Source organism: Juglans microcarpa x Juglans regia, chromosome 3S (assembly GCF_004785595.1).
Source record: "Juglans microcarpa x Juglans regia isolate MS1-56 chromosome 3S, Jm3101_v1.0, whole genome shotgun sequence".
NCBI lineage: Eukaryota > Viridiplantae > Streptophyta > Magnoliopsida > Fagales > Juglandaceae > Juglans > Juglans microcarpa x Juglans regia.
The window spans coordinates 24927231-24943673 of NC_054599.1; the positions used below are offsets into that span (position 1 = coordinate 24927231).

General features: G+C 35.6%; 3 protein-coding genes and 1 non-coding gene across 4 annotated transcripts; all 4 read left to right on the forward strand.

Annotated features, from left to right (window-relative positions):
• The first annotated feature begins 1130 nt into the window (after nt 1-1130).
• On the forward strand, nt 1131-3958 carry LOC121258358 (transcription factor HHO6-like). Its single transcript, XM_041159862.1, has 5 exons — nt 1131-1634; nt 1975-2204; nt 2351-2717; nt 3213-3289; nt 3474-3958. The coding sequence occupies exons 1-5, from the start codon at nt 1421-1423 to the stop codon at nt 3759-3761; spliced, it is 1176 nt and encodes a 391-aa protein (XP_041015796.1). The 5' UTR covers nt 1131-1420; the 3' UTR covers nt 3762-3958.
• Nucleotides 3959-7876: 3918 nt separating this feature from the next.
• LOC121258360 (la-related protein 6C-like) lies at nt 7877-11124 on the forward strand. Its single transcript, XM_041159866.1, has 10 exons — nt 7877-8373; nt 9071-9152; nt 9255-9349; nt 9479-9550; nt 9654-9733; nt 9833-9911; nt 10016-10063; nt 10169-10237; nt 10352-10488; nt 10585-11124. Exons 1-10 carry the CDS (start codon nt 8029-8031, stop codon nt 10709-10711), a joined length of 1134 nt encoding a protein of 377 aa, XP_041015800.1. The 5' UTR covers nt 7877-8028; the 3' UTR covers nt 10712-11124.
• Nucleotides 11125-11491: 367 nt separating this feature from the next.
• Nucleotides 11492-11565, forward strand: TRNAI-AAU. The gene has a single exon. It is a non-coding gene; the product is annotated as a tRNA-Ile (tRNA).
• Nucleotides 11566-13156: 1591 nt separating this feature from the next.
• On the forward strand, nt 13157-15119 carry LOC121258373 (peroxidase 10-like). Its single transcript, XM_041159880.1, is given in 5 exon segments — nt 13157-13436; nt 13439-13542; nt 13737-13928; nt 14034-14199; nt 14593-15119. Coding segments are annotated over 5 exon segments (996 nt in total). The 5' UTR covers nt 13157-13309; the 3' UTR covers nt 15000-15119.
• The last annotated feature ends 1324 nt before the right edge of the window (nt 15120-16443 follow it).

Here is a 16443-nt window from a genome sequence, read left to right on the forward strand (position 1 = left end):
GGAATCAACAAAGCAACCAAATGTTGTAATCCACCGATTTTTAGAAAGTGACGATTCCAAAAGCACTGCTGCATGCACCCAGAACCAGAACATGCAAGAATCTCATGACCAACTGCTAATAAATGAATGAGTATTTTATTTATTTATTTGTCTAAAAGATAAGGATAGATATGTGGTTAAAATATATAGACTACACGTGTTGGAATCTCAATGAACATAGATCGGCCTCAATATTCTGGTTTGGTGGTTTTCTTGTTGCCCCCATAAAGGAAATGATTCTTGACCCACCATAGTGGAGATGGAAACAGCTAGCGTTACAAATAATTTATATGATGACCAAGTTTCTCTTATTTGACCATATATACAAATGCTTTTTATTCAAGATAAATATAAATCTAATTAAATCTAATTCTTTCTAACAATTTAATTTTTTAAGACAATTAATGCTTTTACACAGTATTAGAGTATAAATCCGGAGTTCAAATCCTGATTCACGTATTGGATTTTCTTATTAGAGGGAGTTTGGTCCATACTTGAATGAAAATATTAAAACAAATATAAATATGATTAAATATATATCTTTCCATCAATTTAAGCTTTTGAAGTATATAGTGTTCACGTAATGTATTTTTTTGCTCGAGTTTGATCATTCAATTTTGACAAAATAATAATAATAATAATAATAATAATTAGAGAGTACCGTCATGAGAAGACACAATATATAATGGATACCGAAATTAATTACCACAATATTTGGTTAGTTAAATAAATGAGCAGCATATTAAGTAAAATTATAACTCAATGAATAATTATAAACATATTCTATTCTACTCAAAAATAGATTAATATTCCATATCACATTTTGGAAGAGAATTAAAATTAAATTATCATGTTATTATATCACATTTTCATCTGATATGAAAATATCTATAAATTTTTATATCATTTGAAAATATTTAATTATTGATAGAATTTGCACAATATTTTGAATGGCACTTTAGGCATTTAATAACGATAACTATAAGAGCTAAAACCAAATGGAACCGGATCAGCTGCTGAGTTAACTAGGAAAGTCCCCGAGTCCTGTGGATAAAATACGCGACGACGCGGAAGTGATTATATATATAACATCGTCGAAACTCGGCGATGCCATCTCTCTCTCTCTCTTTCTCTCGACCTTCCTCATTCTTCAACCAAAAGGAATCTCCGCGTAAAAATTCAGTTTTATTCCCTTCAATAGTTCTCCCCACCCCCTCTCTCCAAACACGACCTCTCTCACTCTAGAACATATAATATACACACCAATAAATTATATCTATAGATCCTCAGGGTCCTTCTTTATATTTTCTGTTTACTTCGTTTTGATAGAACTTATATAGAGAAAGAAAGGTAATACGAGTGTTCGGGTGAAAGATCGGAAATGGGTTCGGTTCCCCCAGAGCTGAGCTTCGATTTCAGGCCAACTTTTGTGCCCAAAACGATCAGTGATTTCCTCGGTGAGGTTTCAATGATCGGGAACGTCTTGGAGAGAGCGTCGAAGCTCGAAGACTTCGTGAAGAGATTGGAGGAGGAAATGTGGAAGATCGATGCGTTTAAGCGGGAGCTTCCTCTCTGCATGACTTTATTGAACGATGGTTGGTCTCTTTTTTTTCTTTTCTTATTTCGTGCTGATTTTGGAAATAAATTTGGTTTTTAGCAATGGGTTTTCGATTTTAGTCCATTCTGATGATACATGGGTTTTTGTTTATTTTTTATTATGTTAGGTAAATAATACAATTTTGGAGATGGGTTTTTGGGTTTTGATTACTTTCGTTCAATGGATGTTCCATTCGTTATATATGAACGAACATCCTAGTCTAGAAATGGGTTTTTGTATTCCGATTCTGACATGGGTTTTAATTTTGAACATGTTGATCAAGAAGTTTATCTTATTTTGACATTTCTTCTCCCTTCTCTTTGTCCGTGTGCGTTTAGCGATTCGAGCTCTGAAGGAGGAGTCAATACAACGCATTACACCAAAGGAAGTTCAACCCGTGTTGGAAGAGTTCATACCACTGAAGAAAGAGTGTGATCGAAATGTGGAAAACAAAACAGAGAAAGACTGCAGGGACAAAAAAAATTGGATGAGCTCTGTCCAGCTCTGGAACACTGATGATTATCCCTCTACTGATTGCGCCAAACCTAACCCGAAATCAGAAACTATGGTATAAAGGACACAGTACAATTTTTTATGAATTCGTCGACCAAGAAAATATCTGGGATTTCTATTTTCAAAATATAATTGCTAATTATGAGACAACTTGATATAAAATAACCGAGGGAGTTGATGTTATTTATTTGTTTATGGCAGAGAAGCGACGAAGAAAGTAACTTAGGAACTGGGGATCCATTCCAGTCTGATAGAAGCAGAGATGAAGCCGTGGAATTTTTGCCACTTAAGAAATATTCGGGTTTTCCCGTAGTGAACAAGGAAGGGAAAGAGGAATTTCCAGTCCACGGGCTTTCGCTTCTCACTCCGGGAATTAAGAATCCGAGGGAGGAATCCGGTTCTAATGGTTCGAGAAATGCCTGTGGCAAAGCAGTTTCCTCCTCCGATCCTACTACAAATATACGGACCTTGACGCAGCAGCAGACTGCTAGGAAGCAGAGGAGGTGCTGGTCACCGGAGTTGCACAGGCGGTTTGTCAATGCGTTGCAGCAACTTGGAGGTTCGCAAGGTTAGAAACTGAAGCCAAAATAAAATTGAGAAAACCTCGAGACGAAAATATGAAAATTGGTATTTTCATTTTCACTTTTTTATTGAATGAGTCTAGACTCGCATACTTACTTCAGTTAATAGTGGTAACTGATGACACTCCTATTGCTAGATGGTTGTTTGGGCAAAACAATGGAAGAATAGAACTTATACTGTTTAATTTTGTTCCTCTCGATGCCACTTTTATCTAAAAGATTGAGATTTTGGATATGGACAGAGGGTTTTGGTTTGTACTTTTCATCCACATGATAATTTATAAATATAAATTATAAGGTAATTGGTTTGGAGGGAAGAGATACAAAATTGGGTATTAGTGTTTGTTGCATAAAATCCAAGCTGCTCAAAGCCTGGTACTGGAATTAATTGATCTCTGTGTGAACATAGCTGTGACAGATTGCATTACTTTCATTTTTTTGATGTAAAGGGGTCTGATTTGAACATTCCGGAATTTTTACAGCGGCCACGCCAAAGCAAATTAGAGAATTGATGCAGGTTGACGGGCTGACCAATGATGAAGTTAAGAGTCATTTACAAGTAGGTTATCGTTCTTTGTTCCATTCTTCCCTAGAAAGAATGATGGATGAATTAAGTGATCTCCATTTGAGAATCTGTTTCCATTAACCTTAAATTGAAGGACATTATTATTAAAGGTTGTCGCTTTGAATGGAGCTTGAATTTCGATGATGAAAATTGATCGAAGGTTTTCTCGTTCTTGCAGAAATATAGACTTCATACTCGAAGGGTTCCAGCTGCTGCATCGGCTGCCCTGGAAAAGCAATCTGTTGTTGTTTTAGGTGGTGTATGGATGGCCCAAGAACAGTACGGTGAGTCTTCAAAGGCTCACAGTTCCGAGTCTGGGTCACCTCAAGGCCCCCTCCAGTTAACTGGAAACACCGGAGGGACTTCAACCACAGGAGGTGACAGCATGGAAGATGATGAAGATGCAAAATCTGAGGGCTATAGCTGGAAAAGTCACAATCCGAAACCCGGTAAAGTGAATGTATAGAGTTCATACACCATGATTTTTGCGGACAGGAAGTATACATGGGAGGAGGAGATTTCCTTGTGTCTCAAGTTTGAGTTGTTATTTTGTTGCGGGACTGGTACCAGAATTCTACACACATTTATTGGGAGAAACAAGGCCGAATTTTCCCATATCATAAAGCCTCTCAGTTACCACAATAATATATTCTTTAATGTCTATCAACAGAATTGCAGTATGCACTTTTCTTTCACCCCCCGACATTTGTGATGTGCAAAATGCGTTGTTAAATGGAAATAAGGTGGCTCAATTGTTTCCATTTTATGGGTATTCATGCATTTTAGGCTGAAGTTAAAACTTAAAAACACACCCTTTTCACCCCAATTTGGTAGGATTTAAAATAATAATAAAAATAATTGAAGACTTCTGAAAGCTCGTGTCTGAAATCTGTACAAGGAATCTTATACAAGGAGAGAACCATAAGTTGAGCTCCATGTGGTTCACAACAAAATTGAGGAGAGGAACAGAAAAGTCCACATCGTACCAATGTTATACAACCAGTTTTTGTGTTTTTCCAATCATTTTGCCAGATACTGAAGTGGCTAAACAGGCATATAATTCGTTTTTAAATTTAGTTTTTCTGAAAATTCCAGACCCAAAACAAGGAGTAAGTGGGAGAGAAGTTGAGTTCTGAATGTCTCTGTCTGGTTTATTTTAAGGGTGGCTTTTGAATTAAAAGCTACATTCCTTGACACTTTAAATGATTTAATTTGCTGTATTATCTTTTGAGAATTAATAATTAGAAATAATCTTGAGAGAAGCTATTGTTTGGCTGCATCTATTGTACACATGATGTGGCATCTTTCAAACCAAACATTTTCCACACATTATCTAAAACCTAAATGAGAGAGAGAGGTGGAGGGCGAGATAGAGAGACTGAGAGAGAGGTGGAGGGCTTGGTTGGCTCAGAGGTGCTCTGAGAGAAGTCGCGATAGTCAGGAGAGTTGCTCAGTAGAACTAGAACTGACGCACAACGGCGATAGGATTGGATTATTCTTGACAGAATAATTATTAGAGTAGTACTACAAAGCAACATGTATTATTCTGTCCAACATTATTACTATTTTTTTTTTTTTTTTTTTTTGAAGGCTGGATTATGTCAATCAATCACAGCCACATTGTTACTATTGTGTTAACGGAATGATTAGAAACGTGTTCGAGTTAAAAAGAATATTTCAATATTCCACCTTTCAATTGGTGGGTGACATTGTTTTGGCCGTACAAGAAAACAGGACAATATCCGGACTTAATCGGGTTTATTCCTTTTCCTTGTTGAGGGGTTATCCCCACTTTCCCAGTTACAAGTTTGACAATTTTAGCTCTTAACACAAAATCTTTGCATCAAGTGAAGCCAGATTTTATGGACTGTCTTGTCCAATTGGAGATAAATACATCATTAACTATTTAAGTGAGATGGATATTCTTCTAATTTTTTTAAAAAATTATGAATTAAATAATAAAATCTATCTCTTCTCAAATTTTTTTTAAATAAAATAAAAAAATTGATAATTTCATAACCTTTACATAAACCACATTAAAGACTGCTGATTATTTCTCAAACAAAGGGGATGATGATGTGCACATCAATCTCAAACTAAATCTCAAATATTCCTTATTCACTGAATCAATCAAGATGCCATCCCTTCTGCCCATATGAAAACCCAAAATGTCCATACTTACTATTTAGAGAAAATGACCTCATTTCATAAACAAAGTACATAGCATGCATATCAAAAGCCAATCACAGTGTGTGATTCTGAATCAGCTGACACAATCATGTGGTCTCCAAAAACAGCCTATTAATGAGTCTAATTGCTCAAAATCCCAGAGTTCATCCCTTTTAACCAAACCCAGTCATATCTCAATGTGAAACACACAGAGAGTAATTATTGTTTATTTTGGGTGCATGTCAAAACAGTCACTCTCACAACCAAAATAATAGAGAATCTTGTAAACAATGTATAATTATAAATGAGGGCAGCCCCCACCCCAACCTGATAGGTCCCACTTTTATATATGGTATTAAATTCTTTTAATGAGTGAAAAAAATATATATGATAAATTTTTAATTTTTTTTTATAAATATAATAAGTCCTACCATAAATAATGTGTGACACATCAAACTTGTAAATAAAATAACTATTATTAATTTTTCAATATATTAGATTTTGGATGGGATATATTAATCTGTTTATTTTTTTAATGGGCAGATAAAGTTAGAGAGTTGGAGAATAGAATATGTTTAAACTAGCAGTTGGCCCTCAAGGAAAACCATATTCCTGTTGAAGATTGAAGATTCCTTGGCCGGAGATAGGGATGCCTTTGTGATTGGTAATGGGTATAAATTGGGAAATATTAAAATGCAAAAACAACATCAGAAAGGACATCTTATCTATAGATCGCTGCCAAAAGAACAAGAATTTGGAGGATAGGCCAATCATGCAACCAGAGTCCCGACTCTTAAAGCAAAATAACAAAATTAAATAAATAAAATTAAATCATTATTATCAAATTTTTTAGGTGTATTTTTAGGCAAACTTTTATTCACAAACTAGTATGGATAACACATATAGCAAAATATTTATACGATATGATTTTATTTAAAAAATAAATTTTAAATTTTAAATTTTACAAATCAAATGTTGCTATACAAATTATATGGATTGTGTGTTTCACATATCAGCTTTGATCTGTAGCAGTTTTATTGGGCTATAGGGTCATTCTCGGCCCAAATGGAATACGAACTAAAAAATAACATGTACTGGGCCTAAACCAATATATGTTGTCTGAGAGAAGAGGTGTATTGGTATTAGTTGGGCTTGTTGGGCCAATCTAAAGTGGGTACAAAACTGCCTAATATATTCCACTACGTAGCGGGCTTGTATATCCCACAAATCCAAATTGACTCAAAATGAGAATATTATTCTTGTTTAATTAAGTCGTCTAATTTTGCTTTAAATGATCACGAATTTTAAAAACTTTGTATTTTACTTTTTATAAAATTTTATTTTATTTTTTAATATTTAGATTATTACTTAAAATAATCGAAAATTCTTACCAACTAAAAACTCTACAATGAAGTTATATAATTTTACTTTTGATAATTTATTAGACATACCTGAACAATCATATTTTCAAGATTGTTCATATTTTTTATACCTTCATCCTCACGTTAAATGATTGGCAACATACATAGTGTTAGATATAAATATAAAGTAAGCTACTTATCATCACTTTTATCATCATTTTCTCGTTATTTTATTATGTGATATTGAATGATTGGAAATTTGATTTCTGGTTTCTCTATGTCAACTGGTGTGCCGTCTAATAATGTTGCAGAATTTATGGCTTTGCTGCAAGGTCTTCGAACTGTGAGATTTTTGAGTTTGAAAAAGGTGGAAATTGAGATGGACTCTATGTTGGAGATTGAAGGGCTAAGGAAAAAGAGATGTGGCCTCTGGTACTTGGAGTATTATTGGGAGGAATTACTTAATCTGATAGATGGTCTCTGCTTACGGGTTCGACATATTTACAGAGAGTGCTTCAGGGTCTACAAGGTTTGGCATCAAAGCTCTGAATTCCCTTCAAATCTCAAAGGTCTTTTTCGATTGGATAAGGGGAGATGTTTCTGCATTCGGTCCTAAGCTCTTTGTATTGGTTGGTAGGTTTCATGTTCTCTATTTGTTTACACGGTTTCTCCTCAGTCTTGATGAGGGTGAGTAATAATAAGGAGGCCTGACCTCCATCTTTTATAATAATAATAATTAAAAAAAAAAAAGTGGTGATTTTATCAATGAGTTCGAACTCCAATTCTAAATTTCACCTATTTAATTAAATATTTTTTTAAGTATTGAACCCGGTAATAAATTGTAGTCTAATCCACAAGTGAGAAAAGTGTTAAAGATGTTAATATAAATAATTAAATTTATATGTTTCCATGGAGAGGTGCTGAAAACAGTGGCTACGCCTTTGGCAAAGTTTGATGGCCTTAAAAAACCAGTGAAACGCATGAGCAATGTGCGTAAGAAATCAGTCCTCCCGTTGAAACATATATACGTAGATGCCCGTATTTTGGGCGCGAAGCGTGGACTCAACGTGAACAAATATAGACAGTTACTAAACTTGAGGTGGGAGAGACGGAGATAGATCAAAGAAAACAAACCAAGATTCGAAGACAAAATCTCATCAACTAGATAGAGAACTGAAAGAAATTAAGAACAAGAAGAGAACAATGGCACAAGCACAAGTAGTAACTGCGAAGAAAATCCAAAAAACACCAGAGAGAGAGAAGTGCACGAAAAAAACATACGACGGTATCATGTCTTTCAAGTTCAATGCACGGGCACGTGAATTTGTCCCAAGAACATATAACCACATGCCCGCCTCTGCTCATTTTTATCCAGGCTTCAACTTTCTGGGTAGGAGTAATATTGGTGGTGGGAGGTCTGATTGGCTGTTTGTTGGGTACCAAGAGCCACCTGCATATTTGATCTCTAACCGGCCTCATGTTGTCGCCCCACCCTATCGCACCAAGACCGTCCTTACTGATGACCTTAAGCAAAAGATCATCAAACAGGTGATTGATCTTGCCTTCCTGGTGTTTTTAGATTCCCTTTTGCGGCTGGTTAAACAATACACTCTTTACTCTCACAATCTCCGATTATCAAATACCACTATCTGTTTCCTATTTGTGTACTAATTCATTGTTGGTTTGCCGAGAGAAGGCGATGCTTTCTTATTGAATTAATGTATGTGAATCTTTTAATAAATATGAGCGTTTGGTTTGCTCAACCATATTGCTGTGCATATTTTCTTTTGAGTAGTGCTACCGCCAAAAAAAAGAAAAAAAATCATAAAAAAAAAAACTCACAAACTAACATTATTTTATGGGATATGGTATACCTACTTTATAATTTGATGTACCACGTGTCAATTTGTGAATTCAATTTTATGAAATCTATATATAAAACATTTATCTTTTCTTTTCCCTTTCTCATGTATTCCCCTTTCCAGCTCCGGAATGTTGATTGCTGCATTTCCTGTCACTGAGCCATCAAAGCATCGTTTGGCATAATTACTCTTTTTCTACTTTCATGTCACAGTTCTTTTCAAACAATGATGTATTTTTTAGTGCATCCCCTGTTCCAGTTTTTACAGTTTTTGAATTTCATGAGTAATATAATACAAAAAATTAAATCTATCTCTTTCCTATAACTTAAGTTTTTGGAACAAATGATAAGTTCACATTAGGATGGTTTCTGTACATATGACAGGTGGAATATCAATTCAGCAACATGAGTCTGCTTGCAAACGAATCTTTTGTGAAACACATGACTAGAGACGCCAATGGTTATGGTAAGGTCACCGGATTCAGAGTGCTCTTTGCAGTCTATTTCTATCACATATTCAATTTAAAACAAGAATGTCATTCTTGCGTGCGTGTTGTCTTTGTAACAGTTCCAATATCTGCTATTGCTTCAGTAAAAAAGATCAAGTCTCTTGTTAGTAATAACCCTATGCTTGCCCAAGCACTGCGGTCCTCTTCAAGGCTTGTATGCCATTTGATCAACTTCAGCATTTCCAACTCTTTTTCTTATTTTGAAAGTAGACGATGAATAAAACCTTAAAATAATTTCTTCGATTTTGTAACAATATTCGTCCTATTTTTTGTTGTTGTGAAGGTTGTCAGTGATGACGGCAAGAAGGTTAGACGTAAAAACCCTTTCACTGAGAAAGAGAAAGAAGAGTTGCAGGTAAGAACTGTGAGATCACTTCCTAGTAGTTCCTACATCAGATAGATATAACTAGAACTAAATGTTAAAATGTTTTTCTTGAAATGATTCTTTTGTCCTGCAGTCTCGTATTGTTGTGGCAGGTAACTTGCCTGAAGATCACTCTCATCAAAACCTTGAGAAGATATTTGGTGTGGTTGGGAGGTTGGATTTTTAGAACTCTGCAAACTGTTCCTCTTCTGGTTTTCTTACATGTGAACAAGGTCTTTGTTGCTTATTATTCTGCTCTCTGTAACTGATCAGTGTGAAAGCAATTCAAATATGCCATCCCCATGAATCCCATTCATCTTGCTCCAAAGGCGATTTTTCAATCAGTAACAAGGTAGTAGCTAAAGAATGAAATAAGCAGTTTTGTTTAAACCCGAGATATAATCTCCAAAGCTGTCTCTTCCATTATTTATATCTTCGAATTCCTTTTCTCTTTAGCTCCATGCACTTGTGGAATACGAGACCACGGATACAGCTCAAAAAGCGGTATGTAAATAACATGCAGATTTTCTTAGCTCTTCAATTCCTCTTTTTTGTTGTTGTTATTTTTCACCTTGCAACGGCATTAATAGCTTGTATCAACTTCACCAGGTTCAGAAATTGAACGATAAGAGGAAGTGGAGAAAGGGACTACGAGTAAGGTTGCTGCTTAGACGCTCGGTACGTCGAGTTTAAAATCAAAGCTAGTTTACCTTGAATCTTTTGGCTTGTTCTGTGACTATATATGCTTCTGTCTCGAACTTATTCTTACATCTCTATTTCAATGAATTCCAGAAAAAATCTGTTGTAAAGAACAGAAAGTCCGAGTTTGATGGCCTTTTAGAGGAGGAAGAGGCTTCATCTCCTCAAGCCACCGGAGATTCCTGTCAACCAAACAACAGAGTTACAGAGAGTCGGGAGTTGACAGCAACGTAAGTGTTCTTATATCAGAGAATCATTGCAGAAAACTCATTGGTATGGGGTGATTATTTTGAGTATATATAAAGAAAGAAATACTTCATTGGTAGGTCGAAGAGAATTCAGTGGGATCAAAAAAAGGATGTGGTCGAGGGCGTGCAAAATCGAGAGGACGAGATCAAAGCCATGGTGAGCGTGCATTGCAGCTTGCCCCAGGTTGAAACATCTGCCAAATAGGTTTCCAATTCCATGGCCAATGCCAGGGGGTTTCGCCGAGGGATGAGGCAAGCCATTGAGTACTCCTGCTCTAGGTAGTTCAGCTAAGGGGTGGTGGGTGTGGATTTTGTTTTTTGGTCTCCTATAGATTAATTACTACAATAATATATGTGGCTCTGCATATTCAATGCCGCATGGCAACTTTCTCTATTTAGACAAAATCCATAGCATTAATGTACATTTTGGGTTAGGATCCGGTTCTGTCTGTAATTAAATTGTTTAAATAACGCAATCTAGGGGCACATTGCATATTCTCTCTCTCTCTCTCTCAAATGAAAGAATGCTGTAATGGAATGAGATCATTGTTTCAATGGACAGAAGCACTGAGATTGATTCAATAAAATCATTGAGAAGTACCCAAAAGTTGAACTTAATTCCTCCCCCACTTCCTGGCTGGCTGGCTGGCTGGCCCTCACACCCTGCCAACATATTTCACTCTCTGTGTCATTGCTAATATTGAATGGTATTGTCAAAGTCTTTGTGAACGACATGTAGCATCCATCTTAAATGGAGAATGGCAAAATCGCAGTGTTTGAACAGGTTAGAAAAAAAATTTGAGACCAAAACAGGAAAATACTTTCTTCAATTTTCATTAGCAAGGGTGAAGAAAGTGTATATCCAAGCAAAGTACTCTTCACTCGACGATTTATAGCTACAACTTCCTCATCAAGCATTTATAGCCGTCTGTTTTGAATTCTGTAAAACAAAACAAATATGATAATCTAAGCCATCTAGGGCAAAGGCCTATTAGCTCAGTTGGTTAGAGCGTCGTGCTAATAACGCGAAGGTCGCAGGTTCGAGACCTGCATGGGCCAGGTAATGTTACTTTTTCAAATTTTTTTTTTTTTTTTTTTTTTCGGGCATTTATATAAATATAATGGCTGAAAGAAGACCGTAAAATTGGTTGCCCTTCATCAGAAGGGTAGCCGACTCATTACCATTGTACTTGTCATCGTAAATATATGCGTTTGTCTGCAATAATGCATGCGCGAAACAGCTAAGCCTAATTACAATTCGACCACATCTGCTTTTGTGTTACCAAATCTGTCAAAAACAGAACTCTTTTCTGCATTTGTTGGGGGTCTGCAGTAAACGTGGCTTTGCGATTGGATTAGAGTGACTCCAATATGTCGTATATGCAACCTCACCTTATCCTTGGCAACGAATTAAATTCGTTTGGAGTTGAGATAGTTTTAAATGAGTTGAATAAAATATTATTTTTTAATATTATTATTATTTTAAAATTAAAAAAATTAAGTTATTTATTATATTTTATATAAAAATTTAAAAAAATTTATAATAATAAATTAAATGAATTGAGATCAATTTTTAATCAAAACTGAAGTTTAGTCTCTCCTTAATTTTGTTCTGCTTTAGTTCGATCTTCACCAACTCATTCTCTGCTAAGCTTGTCAGGCTCACTGGGTCTGGGTCGATGCAAGCAGGTGCAGCCCATCCAATCACCTCCCCCATGTAAGATGCCATTGACAGGTAAGATAGAGGTTTTCTGTCGGTTTTAGTTTTTGTCTTTTACCATTAATTAAAGCCCAAAATGTGTGTCGTGTTGACGTGGTGCACTGCATTGTCATTTTTTTTTTTTTTTTTCCTTCTTCTGAATAAACTACACAGAATTCAGGTTCAATTGCATTTGCAGTCATGTGCAAAGTGGCGGTGGTGGAGATTTCTTATGTGTCAGCCTTACTTTCAGAGCACTTGTGCTCCCGCTGGCATGGCTTGATAAAGACTACAATGAATTTACTGGTTTTTTTTTTTTTTTTTTTATCTATAAAGTTTGAGTGGCGTTGAATTATTCGCTTAGCACCTAATGTTTGTGAGATGATCATGAGGTCCTAGTCACATTTATTAGCATATGCGTATGGAATTTTTATTATATATTTGGTGAAGTGAAGTGAAGTGTATGAGTTCTTCTAGTATATAGAAATATTTTAGTTATAAAAAATTATATAAAAAAAATTTATAAATTGACATAGTTTGATGTGGTACAAAAAATTATTATGTTACTTTATTATAAAGTAAATCTAACATTAATTTCTAAACTTACTTCTATAAGATCTCTCTATAGTACTTCTCACCTATTAAAGATATAGACATCTTTATCCTACAGGATACAAACAATTAGATTCAATTGCACGTGGTTTTGGTTTTTAAGAGTTTCAAAGCAGGGAACTATGTTTTGGAGGGTCATACCTCACACCTTGAGCCCCTGTTCCTTATCTTAAACATTCCAGTATTCCAGTTCTGATCAATGTAGCAATTAAGTAATTAATTATCAGGGTAAATAGAGAACAATAGAAATAATGGATGCTTTTATTTTTTATCTTTTTGAAATCTTATCACCTCTAAATTACTAAAAGTTGCAGATATGGAGACTAGGTTTTGACAACAACTCTAGTGGCATAGCCACTTCCTGAGTATAACCAATCAAAACCCTTCAATGTTCCATTGTTTTGCATATAAATCACCACTAAGCTCCCATCACTTGTAATCAGAATTAGCATCTTACGTACATGATCAGCAACTAGTTCGTGCTCACAAGCTATGGCTCAAAAGCTCTTCCCTTGTTTCACTTTTACCCTGTTTTTACTTGGTCCCTTGTCTCCCTTCATTTACAAGTATCCCCTTGTTTATGGCCAACTTGATTACAATTTCTATACTCAATCATGCCCTACTTGCTGAACATTGTTAGATATAATGTTTTATCAGCCATCAGAAATGACACCAGGATGGCTGCATCCCTCCTTCGGCTGCATTTTCACGATTGTATTGTAAATGTAATTGTTCTTCTCTTAAACCTCTTCTCTGTACCGGCCTTTTGACATCTCCCCGCATTTCCTGTTTGTGGTGCAATCTCTTGGAACACACGCACACAAACATCCACATGCGTAGGCAGAAAGACAAGTTTCTTTGATGTTTTATATATGACTTTTTATGGCTGCTAATGTAAGTGTGTGATTGCTTGGGATAGGGATGTGATGCGTCAGTACTTCTTGATGACACAAAAGATCTGACGGGCGAAAAGAATGCTCCTCCCAATCGCAATTCCCTTAGAGGTTTTGAAGTCATCGACAACATAAAGGCTGTTGTTGAAAGATTTTGCCCTTCAACTGTTTCTTGTGCCGATATATTGACTCTGGCAGCGAGAGATGCCGTTAGTTTGGTACTTGATTTGCTTCTATATTTAACTGTTACATTCATATTTCTGCAATCAACTGCTTGTTTTATTTTACTCTTCTCTTTTTTGATCTTTCAACTTCTGAATTAGGTTGGAGGGACTTCTTGGCCCGTTCCATTAGGCAGACGAGATGCAACAACAGCAAGTCTGACTGCAGTTCTTCAACAAATACCATCACCTTTCGAGCCTCTACAGAATATCACTGCCAAGTTCACATCTAAGGGTCTTGACTTGAAGGATGTTGTAGTCCTCTCAGGTTCTTGATTATATTCTTATAACCTCATCTTGATTTTAACCACCAACTTTGCATGACTCGAAAGGAAGAAGTAGTAAGTTTAAAATTAACCACCAAAGCACCATGCTTGACCAAAATCTCCCTTGACATTTATAAACGAAAAGCCATACTCCGGTCTGGTAGAGCCATCAGAAAAGATGGAACTCTCACCATATATAATAGCAAACCTTATTGAATAAATCACAGTACTATATACCCCTTTGAAATGGTTGGGTTATTCTCAAATGCCATGAAAAAAGAAAGTGGACTGACTAAAATATCATGCATGACATATTATATATTCGAAGCAAACCCTAGGGCAAGTACTGCTTAATGTCTTTTGACATGGAGGGCGTTACTATTCCTGTTTTACAGGAGGACACACCTTAGGATTTGCCCAGTGCTTCGCCTTCAAGCGGCGGCTCTTTGACTTCCAAGGCTCCGGCAAGCCTGATCCTGCACTAGACTCTTCGCTCCTCTCCAACTTGAGAAGCTTGTGCCCAGACGGAGACGCACCAAACAGCAATGTTGCTCCTTTCGACGCAAGTCCTACCATGTTTGACAATGCTTATTACACAAATCTCAGGAGCAACGCAGGGCTTCTTGAATCTGATCAAGCATTAATGGGGGATCCACTAGCTGCTGCAATGGTTTACAGTTATAGCATGAACCCTCGTCTTTTCTCTTTTGATTTTGCAGCATCGATGTCAAAGCTCGGCAATGTCGGAGTGCTCGCAGGGAAAAATGGGGAGATTAGAAAGAAATGTGGGTCTGTGAATTAATTAAGATGGACCCAATAATGATAATTTTAGTTAATGTACTGTACTGCATGGAACTTCGATCTCTAGTATATTTAACGTTGGAAAAAGGGCTATCTTCTAATAAAATAGTACTTACTGCAATCTTCTTTTTTCTCCTGATCAGTGCTCGCAATTTTCCTGTTCCGTTACTGAACTAACGTGGGATTCTTGATACTATTCAAATATCTTCTACCGTCGGGGCATTTAGGCTCGGTTTAGATTGAGAGTGCCTCTCAATCATCTCATTAATTTTATCTTATTTTATTATTATAATTTTTTATAAGTTTTTATATAAAATATAATAAATAATTAAGTTTTTTAAATTTTAAAAAAATAATATTAAAAAATAATATTTTAATAATATTTTATTTAATTTTCAATTTTATCTTAACTCATCACATCTTCACCCACCGTCCAAGCCTAAACTGAATGTTGAAATATAGATATTCTCAGCAACCTGTTTGCGAAACATAGTATCAAGCTTCCACATGACCACAAGTATGGAAAGATTCTTCCCGTTCTCAACTGATGTGACGTTGATTATGGAACAATCATCTATTAAGTTCTGATTTATTTTTACAATACATTTATCTCATTACATTTAATTATTATAATTTTTTTAAAATTTTTATATAAAATAAAATAAATAATTTAATTTTTTTAAATCTTAAAATAATAATAATATTAAAAATATATATTAATAATATTTTATTTAATTTATATTTTAATTTTAATTCATCTTATCATACCTCATCTCGTATTATCTACTAAAACAAAAGAGGCCTAGAGGTTAGTTTCAGTTAAGAGACCATCTCACGTGAATGTCTGATTATCTGCTAATCTGCACAAAAGCATTCTTTTCCATTTTCATACTTGGTTGAACTAACAGCTGGGAAGCAGTGCTCATCCAGTGGACTTTTTGCTTGACAGCTGATATTTTGTAGAGAGAGCCAGAGATGAAGTGTGACCAGTCATGACCACCATCCAGCTTAGCCCAAACCCTGAAACCCTTCAAATCCTTACAAGTTTTACAATTATTTATGAGCTAAAAGACAAAGTTTCCCAGACTTGGTACGTCCATAATTCGGAAAATAAAATTCAAGCCATTACGCATTACTGTTTTTTATTTTAAATAATCAAGCCATTATGGTATTCGGGCTATCTAAATCATGCTAATATATAGGTGCAGTTAAAGTAATAGCTTTTTTATTTATTTATTTATTTATGCAAGCTAGCTAGTAGTCATGGCGATGGCCCACTCAGACCAAACCTCCTGCTGTTATCATCAGGTACTGAAAAATTCTGTACCAACCGGGCCTTTGCTTCAAACGTATTTGACACTCACTTTTCTATTGGGCTGAAGAGGAGAAAGTTTCCTTTCTTTTCAAAGGGAAGAGGGGAAAGTTTCTATTTGCAAGATAACAGT

What these genes read in the sequence shown, in the direction of transcription:
- LOC121258358 (XM_041159862.1), top strand. Translation starts at nt 1,421, where the DNA reads ATGGGTTCGGTTCCCCCAGAGCTGAGCTTCGATTTCAGGCCAACTTTT. An exon ending in ACCCGAAATCAGAAACTATG is followed by an intron (nt 2,205 to 2,350) that starts GTATAAAGGACA and finishes TGTTTATGGCAG; the next exon opens with AGAAGCGACGAAGAAAGTAA. An exon ending in GCAACTTGGAGGTTCGCAAG is followed by an intron (nt 2,718 to 3,212) that starts GTTAGAAACTGA and finishes GAATTTTTACAG; the next exon opens with CGGCCACGCCAAAGCAAATT.
- LOC121258360 (XM_041159866.1), top strand. Translation starts at nt 8,029, where the DNA reads ATGGCACAAGCACAAGTAGTAACTGCGAAGAAAATCCAAAAAACACCA. An exon ending in TGCGGTCCTCTTCAAGGCTT is followed by an intron (nt 9,350 to 9,478) that starts GTATGCCATTTG and finishes GTTGTTGTGAAG; the next exon opens with GTTGTCAGTGATGACGGCAA. An exon ending in GGTTGCTGCTTAGACGCTCG is followed by an intron (nt 10,238 to 10,351) that starts GTACGTCGAGTT and finishes AATGAATTCCAG; the next exon opens with AAAAAATCTGTTGTAAAGAA.